Here is a 9,750-nt window from a genome sequence, read left to right as displayed (position 1 = left end):
TTTTGTTTTTTTTGGTTTGATTTACTCCTTAAGGAGAAGGCAAAGGCTCTCAGCCATACAGCCTAGTCTGTCTTCTTTTTTTTTTCTATTATAAATGTGTTAGGCCGAATTTACACACTCGCCGAGAGCTCACCCTTGCGTTTTGCGTTTGCCAATCGCCATTTGCAATTCGCAGACAGTCCCTCATTACTCGCTCGATTGTTAAAATTATTTACTGGGCTTAGAATTTTGTTACGCATGCGTCAATGTAATCAAGTATATTTGAAGAAGCAGCATTTTTTTTGTATTTACACTAACCCCATTATTCATAGACGTTTTTTATCTAAGGACGGAGTAAAGCTATGATAACAAGTCTGTTTCTCAGTGCTGACGGTATGGCAGCCTCCGTAGTGTGTAGCCATAGGGGCTAATATTGTTGTGTATTAATATTAGCCAATCACAACGGCTCTAAAAACGTGTATGAATAAGGGGGTATATATATATTTCGGATTGGGGTATCCGAATCACCCCTATGTATGTTCCGCGATTTTTCATAGTTTTCGAGTTATGAATATTTTTCTGAATTTTTGAGAATTTTTGATTTGAACTTTTTTTTTTTAAGTAGAAGACTTCTTCGTGATTTTTTTCTTGCAACTAAATTTTTAATAGTTTTACTTTTTTGCTAAAAATAATCAGCTTCGTAAGTTTAATTAAAATTATGAAAATATTGGTATTGAGTGAAAAACTTATGTTCTGTGAATTATGACTTAAATTTTCTACTTTAAATTAAAAATCTAAACAGGGGCACATGTTGCAAAGGAGACGTTTGTTAGCCTGGCAAGGGCCGGCTTATACAAACACCGGATTTTTGGGTGAGCGCTTTAAGCCTCCGCAACGCTTGAAAATTAAGCAACCATGCTGCTGAGAGCAACCCACTAACGCGTTACGAATCTCGGCTCATGACGCAGATGATCGGTCATTGGGAAAGGATGAGACATCAACGATTATGCGAACTAAAATTTACCGACACACGGGCTAGAACTATTAGTAGGGTCAGAGGAACGGTAAAAAATAGCCAATAGACGTTGTGTCATGGGTTTAAATAGTTAACAAGACAATAGGCCCTGGCTAATGGGCAAACGAAGCTTCAAATGTTCGGGGAGTACGGTGGATGTTGCAGACATTCCAATTGCATCTCCTCTAGTTTAACGGCCGTCTGTTACGCAGCAGTGACCTAGAGCGAGTGACTAGCCTCGGTTGTTTAGCAGCTAGTTCCTCCATCATGGTTTGCAGTCGCTGATAATAGATATTTGCCGTAATTGTTTGGCCAGATTTTAGAAATCAGTGGTGAACGACACCGACACTAGTCTACCAAACACTCACAAGTTACGTTTTGTTAGTAAATTTTCGCTTGGGGTAGGATTTAACTGTTTCTTCAGAATTCAGCTATTGCGACGAGCGTTTCTGATTATCGCATCCACTTTTCATCACAGGTTTATAATTCACATTTATTCATTCACATTCGTGATTCGATTGAAAATCCCTTCATTATTGTGTCGGTTGAGCGATGTAACGCAGCACATTCATCGCGTCTTTGCCGGTTTGATTCGCTCAATTCATGGGGTATCCACCTGTCAAGGTTTTTTGCTTTCCGATTTGCTTCAAGTAGATTAAAACAGTTGTATCACACACACCGAAGCCTGTAGCAAACTCTGAAGTGGTTTGAAATAGATCCGCTTCCACGATAGCCTTCAATTCCACATTAAACACCTTGGTCTCCGCCTATCTACGGGCTTGTTTTTAAGGTCGAAATTTCCAGAACGAAAACGTTGGAACTAAAAACGTACCGTGTTTTCTTTTGCGACATCAGCATCAGCCACATCATTAATCCTTCGAACCATTTCTGCAGCACTGGGAATTCTTGACCAAAGACAAGACATTTTAGATCAAGGTGGCCAGTATGACAAAACGCCAATTTCATATGTAAGGACAAGTTAGGACATTTCTGTGAAATTGCATGGATATTACTTTCAAGTTTAAATCATTTCATTTATTTGATAATTTTAAAGTGAGTTTCTTTTAGTTTTTAAGACGTTAGCTTCAGATAAAGGTGCGGCGATTACCGTGACACCGATTAATCGGTTTCGGTTTGTACCTGAAATTGATTTTTGTGTAGGACACTATTTGTAGCTTCTTTAGATAGTATTCAGTTAAAGCCGAAACAAAATGTATGAAAATGGACCTTGAGGTATCGCCTTAATGATCCATTTAATGATTACATGTTCCTTGTGCCTTCCTTATCTATGCGACGAGTCACATAACCCGAAAATAGCTAAAAAAAAATTCGGCGAGTGTATAAAGATGGAATAACGGTAAAAGATAAAAAAAGCTGAAGAGTTTGTTTGTTTGTCGCTAATGTCAGGAACTACTGGTTCTAATTTAAAAAAAATCTTTTAATGTTTGTAGCCTCTCAGAACAAGGACAAGCATAGAAGGAATCTAAATTACCTTCATATACTTATCCTATTTTTTCAAATAGGCCAAAACCGTTGAAAAGAACGAGACAAATATTATGTTGCTAAGGTCGGCATGCGTACACTTTACAATTATCAAATGGTTACCTTTGGTCCTCTTTATGATGCCGAATTAAAAAGCAAATAAAATGTCAAATGTTCCAACTTACCAACCTAAAAACAATGTCACAAATGCGCCCACACAATTTAGTTACGTTATACTTCAGCGCGTGCTTTTCAAAACTGGCTACATGTTGTGTAATATTTTTGTTGTTGATTTAATAAATACACAGTGCTGTTTAAGTAAAATATAGCCCTACGAACAAGCAATGGCCTGCGTTATTATGGGGTGTAAATCTCATTCTTCTCGTAAAGAAAATGAAACTGAAATCATCAGCTTCTATCGGTGAGTAAACAAAAAATCGAATATATTTGCTTAAACCCTGTACATAAGTGCAAAAAGTGTTATTACTTATACTTTATTATGCTGTAGTCATATTATAATCTGCTGTTGGCCATTCGATCCAGTCATTATTATGTATTTTTCATTTTTACCAATTTACGTAGTCGTGTTGAATAGTGTTGTGCTGCATATTCTGTCGATAACATAGATGTTAGTATATTGTATTTTACTATTTTGCATAAATTGCCTTTTACTTTCAATATACGGTGGTGTAGTGGTAAAAGCCACTTGGAAACTGTGGGGAAGGCTGGGGTCGAGGAAACTATCTGATTTTCATTGTGTGTTTCATACAATGTGTTTCATTGCAGATTCCCCACAGATGATGCTATGAGGCAAAAATGGATCGTTGCCATAGCTCGTCCCAATTGGCATTGGAAAAAACAGCACCGTGTTTGGTCTAAGCATTTTGACAAAGTTTTATTAACATTGAAATAAACTATCAAACATATGTGACATGAATAATACCGCTGTGTTTTAATTTTACTCTCCCATTTTAGTAGCTTCTGTCAAATCACACCTCTTGGGTATCTTTTAATACCTAAGAAAGTCAAAAAAGATCAAAAGGCGTACTGGCTTTCTCCTAGACGATTTTTTGTTTGTTACTTACAGCGGTTTTCATTCCTTCCGAAATTTCTTACATTTTCTTAAATTAATAATCTAAATGCTAAACCATTTTTGTGTGAATGACATTTCGGAAGGCATGGAAACTGCTGTAAATAGCAAATGAAAATTGGACAAAATTTAGTTCGAAGAAAGCCGGTAGTTCTATAGTTTATTGTAATTTAACAGCTTCTTAACGAGTGCTTTTATATACCCAGACTTCATTTGGTACTTGAATACCAAATCAGGGTTTTGATATCTCTTTTTAGCCTTTATCTAAAATAGCAATTTGCAACGGTTTGTAGTTGACTGACCGAAATGTGTTTATTTTAGCAGGACTGTGAATTTACCGTAGCCGTTAGACAAAGCATCTATCGATATCGTTAAGATGTCAGAAGGGATCGCAACACAATTAAATTTCTTACTGTCTAAGACAGAGTACACTCAAATGTCATAGTGTTAATTGTTCTGAGTGTAGCCTATTTATTGAGGAAATCTATAGTCTATAAAACACCACGTTATGAACAACAAAAACAGGGAAAAAATATTATTTTTGCTTCCGTTACGTGTGCTGAGTAAACGATTAAAGTTATGCAAAAATTTTGTACTACGGAATTGTTCTTTTTCAAATGTTCTAAATAATGATTATAAAAAAGTACACCGCCGCATCGCAATAAACTCAAAAATTACCCAACGGATTTCGATGAAATTTGATATAGATAGTTTAAGACTGTATCAAGGATACTTACTATCTTGTGCAGTGCGTAGACAAAGGGCCGTTGTGATTGGCTAATATTGAGATACAACTTGAATCTAATTGGCTGTCAGATAAACAAAGCTGAACAATCAGCAAGCCGTCAAATAAACGAAGCTGAGAAACAGACTTGTTACAGTTTATAACAGCAATGCTCCGTCCAAGGAACTTATACACTACCTACCGGTAGTATATAAGTTCCTTGGCTCCGCCCGAAATAATATAAGATTAAATTTCAAAAAATCGTTTTGTAAATATTTAATAAACATAAAAGGTGTACAAAATTTCGATAGTAGGTCTCTTCTTATTACTATAAAGATTAAGTAGCACATTGAGAGGACCCACGAGTTAAAGTAACTACGCTCCAGATAATTTTGTCTACAGAATGAGTGTAGCGGCCAAGCGAACTCATTTTCATAAAGAAATTTACTTATTTAATAATATCAGCCCTGTATTATATACTTGCCCACTGCTGAGCACGGACCTCCTCTACTACTGAGAGGGATTAGGCCTTAGTCCACCACGCTGGCCTATTGCGGATTGGTAGACTTCACACACCTTCGAAATTCCTATAGAGAACTTCTCAGATGTGCAGGTTTCCTCACAATGTTTTCCTTCACTGTTAAAGCGAACGATAAATTCTCAAAGAATACACACTTGATTTTAGAAAAGTCAGATGTGTGTGCCATTGTAATTTGAACTTGCCGACATTCGTCTTGGCAGTCCGTTCCACACCCAACTAGGCTATCGACGCTTCACTACTTAATACTTACGTATACTTATTATTTATTAAATCGTATTAGTGTGTAAATTAAATTCGTAAATGGTGGATATTAAAGTAAACTGTAGCCTTTTATAGGTTATTAATGTAACTTAAGAAAAACAAATTGATAACACAAATGTATTAATTACACAACACTAGATCGCTGCACATAAATAGTAAAGCTGTTCGACAACTAACTTATAAAAATCGCCACCTGTTGTTCGAAAAGTCTATTATTTCTGAGCCGTGATCTGCCGCTGAAAATTAATTGATTTGTGTTACCGATTGTTAGTCCTACTGTTAGTAACTTATAAAAGTCTACTGTTTATTTTAATGTTCTTCAGAGAGGATTGACTTTTCTTTTTCTTTTTTTAATTAAGTATAATAATTATTACTTAAGGTTATAGCTTAAGGTCCATTTTTCATACATTTTGTTTCACCTTTAATCTGGGTAACTAAACAAGTATTGACAAGTAAAGAATTTAAATTCACGTCTAGTTAGTGATTAGTTCTCGCAGTTGAAAGAAAAACGTAAAAATAATTAATATGCATGGATATTTCGGCCTTTAAAATTTCGTCGTATTAAATTATCGACATTAATACTATCGACACTATTGTGTGTATTATAATCGATAATATCGATATCATCGCTGTTATCAATAATATTGCACACGGAGAGCTATCGATACTATCGACAGTATTGACATAGGCAATATAAGCGACAGTACAATCGATATCCTGAATAGGTTTCGAGGTCAACCATCGATATCTATACGATAGTCTGTGCTAGTATTGCAGATCATCGATAGTTTGACTATTGATGGCTGCAACACTAGCACAGACTATACTATAGAATCAGCTGTCACAGACTCACAGGGCTAATCCTGCATTTTACAAAATTTGTTAAAACTTCATAATTTTAACAATAATATATTTTTTATTATCAACAAATATTTTACATCGTATATGTACTGATAAAAAATATAATTAAAATAAAAAAAATGTACGAGTCGCTAATATGTGTTTCATTCGTTCACGCTTCGGGCAAGCGGGCGTGTACTGTCACCGATGACCGAACCGTCAACAAGGGTTCCCAACTTAAAGATTTTCCCACTCAACTTAGGAGAGAATTTTTGTGATGGGGTATTTATAATGGTAAAATATTTATGGGTGCCTTCTTCATTTTTATTTTTATAACCATATTTATTTGTTAACTAGCGATTAAGTGGCTTATAGTATAATTCTTTAATGACGTTTAGAAATACGTTGGTTATTATTTGTTTATATTGACATTGTCAAACGCCCATAACAACTACAATATTGGGTATTTTTCATACCCAAATATATGCTTGAAATTAAGAACAAGAGGGAAACATTCTTAACGAAAATTTCCTAGCATAGTCGGTAATTTTAGGGATTATTTTACTTAGTGTTTGGGGTAAATATTTTTCATAGTTGGTAACCTGCCATGAACCACCAAATCATTCAGTCCCTGTTGGCGCGCGTTGTGAGGTGAATGTATTGTAGGTTGAGTTTAATTTTAAAGTTACGAAGCATTGTCGTATTTATTCCGCAACCATAAATTATTTGAAAAATATCGGACAATGCGGCCGCCACCCGGCGTGTATCAAGACCTATACAGTGGGGTGAGTTGTTACAATTATTTTACTTAAAACTACCTAGGTTTTTAAATCGGTTCGGGACATGCCGGTTAAACTTGTGTACACAAACGCTTGAGATGAATTTCGTTAAATTGACATGGGCATTACGTAATTGGTGACTGAAAGGCTCCCAGTGGAACGAGGGAGGTGGGTATCCTCGCCACGCGGTCATTACGTAAGGAAATTATATAAGGCTACAAGGTATTGGGGTGGTTTAGAAAAGATGACCGTGACATAATGTGGTATGTAACAAAGGCGGCGTATCGTTCGGGAGCCGTATCACTGCGTGTAAACACCGAACGTAAACACGACGCTGCGCCGTGCCGTGCGACAAGTCGACGGCCGGCGCCGACTCCACCGCTGTCGCCGGCCCTATCTCGAGATGCCCGCCAAACGCTAAGCCGACACGCGTTCGCAATAAAACCAAATTGCATAATTGTTACATAATTCATTAAATGTAAAGATATTGTCCTAACATATTACAATATTATAATGCCAAGATGAATTAGTTGTTTATCCCTCTCTGCAGAAATTTAACATTTTATAACTAATGAAAAAAATATCTGAATAAAAACAAATCAATAAAGAACACCTTGGTAAGTGTAAAAATATTTTGCTTCATCTACCTTCTTGTCTGCACACCCCAAATTTTTACATAACTACCTTACATTAGTACTTTATCAAGTCAGTTTAAAATATTGAAATCAATTGAATCTGTCATAAAGAAGTGTTAATGACGTAATTTTATAAATATAATTTAGTAATTCTTGTTATTTGAAAACGATCTTTTTAGATAGATAAACCTTTTTTATATCATCATCGCTTTGTATACCCTCCAATCCTTTCTTTCTTAGTATAGTACTTTTTCTTTAGGTTTAGAAATTATATCTGTTAAGGGCATGTTTAACAAGTTTCAAATATTATTTATGTAACAATTATCAAATAGCTAACATAGACAGTATTCATTTTATTATGATTTATTGGGGAGAATAGATTGGAGTGTGAACTTATGCAATTGGACATCTTATTTATGTGAGGAGTAACATTTAGTCCAGAAGTTGTGTAAAATGCCTTTTTAGTAATACCCTTTGAATTATTTATAGCTGCATTATAACAATAATTTTTTAATAATTAATTCATTAAGTTATGTAACACAATATAATATTATAACAATTTATGATGCTGTTATCTATAACAATAATCTAAATTATATAACACTAAACATATATTTTACCAAACACATCATGTTGTTTAAGTATGAGATTTTATAAGACCTGTCAAAACATGGTATTAAATAGTTTTATGTAACTATGGTGAAGGGTCCATATGAACTGATTCCTGCCGGCTTCTCTTTATTTACCTAATTAGCATTACAACAATTTGCAGACCACATTTATGGACATTACGACTTATATTATGTTGTGTAGGGTCTCCTTTAGTTTTCCTTAAATAATTATACATTTTCGGTTATATTATATTGAATCTTTCAAATTGCAATTTTTATTTATTTATAATTATTGTACATGAAAGGCAAATAGGCAACAATTTGAACAAACTCACAACCGTTAACCACCTTGTTTATGTCTCTGTATAATAGCATAATTAAAACCTTAAAAGTGTTTTATAGGTCATAATTCTATGCAATGACGTGTAATAATTTTTCGCAATCTTCAATGTATATTTATATACCATTTGCGGCTATTAGAACAATTAGGCATATTAGGGGAATATCTAACAAATCCTTTTTATCGATTAAAAAGTATGTTTATAAGGCCCCAAAATAATTTGTAAATTTAAAATAGCCCTATCAAGTGTCAAGTGCATGCTGCACCTGAGATCGATAAATTACTGCGAAGTCTTGAATCACCCGTCCTTCTAGCTAAAGTGAAACATTTCATGTCCCCACTCACCTAGAAATTAGTCACGTAGGTATAATTATAATGTCTAATTACACATTTATATAAATAGTATACCAAGTCATAATTGATAAGGTCGCGAATTCAATATAAACATGTACCAACAAGTTATTCGAAAGCCTTTGTGTTTAGCATAATTGTGAATATTTACACCTACGGATGAATGAATTGTTACCTGTAATGGAAAAGCGCAGATAACGTGCCCAAGATGATCAGTACGGGTCTATACGCGATTTGTCACGCAATCAAAGGATACTTTTCAGGAACGGTAACGCCGACAAACATAAGGCGCCGCGATCAAAAATTTCAATCGAGCCTAGCCTGAAGGAGGTGTCGCGCATGCGGAAGATAGCCCGTGGGTAGCTAGCGCCCGCCGGCCGCGGCTGCGGGGCCCAGTACTGTGCCGGCCTCCCGTCCGATGCGTGCGTTCCATCGGACCACTGCTTACTCGTGATGTCATACAGTTTTTTTTTAAATAAAAACATGACATAAAATGGCGTCTGCAACTTGCACGGGTAGGTGACACGCCCTGGCAATATTTAGATCGCGAGTAATATACCTATGTTACATAACGTAATGTTACACGTGGCTTTGGCGCCAAAAATGCAATAAAATCGTGCCGTTATGTTTCTTTTGAGATTACTTAGTACGTTAAAGTCAGTCACGATGACCCGAGCATAAGTCATTATACTTTTACGGCACGACTTATATATACCTAACGGATAATTCAAATAAAAACAAATACCTATTTTATAACAACAAAGTTGTTTTCGTCATAATTATTAGCTAAGAATGTTAATATTTGAATAATTTGAACAAGAACGCCCGCCTTTTTAGCTGGTGATGTCATTGCCCTTCAAGTTCATAATACGCCCAAAGGAGTTACCAAAGCGTCATTAATGCGGATGACGTTGTAAGACGAAAATGTCGTGTTTGAGTCATTCATCCAAAAAGTTATTTTAATATTGCATTCTAGAATGTTTTTAGCGTGGCAATGCAATAGTCTGGGAAAGCGATAGGGCGCGACGGACCGCGAGTAGTGCGTTGCTTAATGCATATAGCACCATCTGGGTGAAAACCTTTTCTCAACTGGAGGATTTGC

The 9,750-nt window shown here is 35.5% G+C and overlaps 1 protein-coding gene across 1 annotated transcript in view; it reads left to right on the top strand.

Moving 5' to 3' along the window:
- The first annotated feature begins 6,571 nt into the window (after nt 1-6,571).
- Nucleotides 6,572-9,750, top strand: part of LOC115448551 — a 38,550-nt gene continuing 35,371 nt past the window's right edge. The window contains exon 1 of the mRNA XM_030176013.2: nt 6,572-6,717. Coding sequence (XP_030031873.2) covers nt 6,676-6,717 — 42 coding nt within the window. The 5' untranslated portion in view covers nt 6,572-6,675. The remainder of the gene's footprint in view (nt 6,718-9,750) is intronic.

This window comes from Manduca sexta, chromosome 27 (assembly GCF_014839805.1).
Source record: "Manduca sexta isolate Smith_Timp_Sample1 chromosome 27, JHU_Msex_v1.0, whole genome shotgun sequence".
NCBI classification, from domain to species: domain Eukaryota; kingdom Metazoa; phylum Arthropoda; class Insecta; order Lepidoptera; family Sphingidae; genus Manduca; species Manduca sexta.
This window is presented reverse-complemented; position numbering and strand designations above follow the sequence as displayed.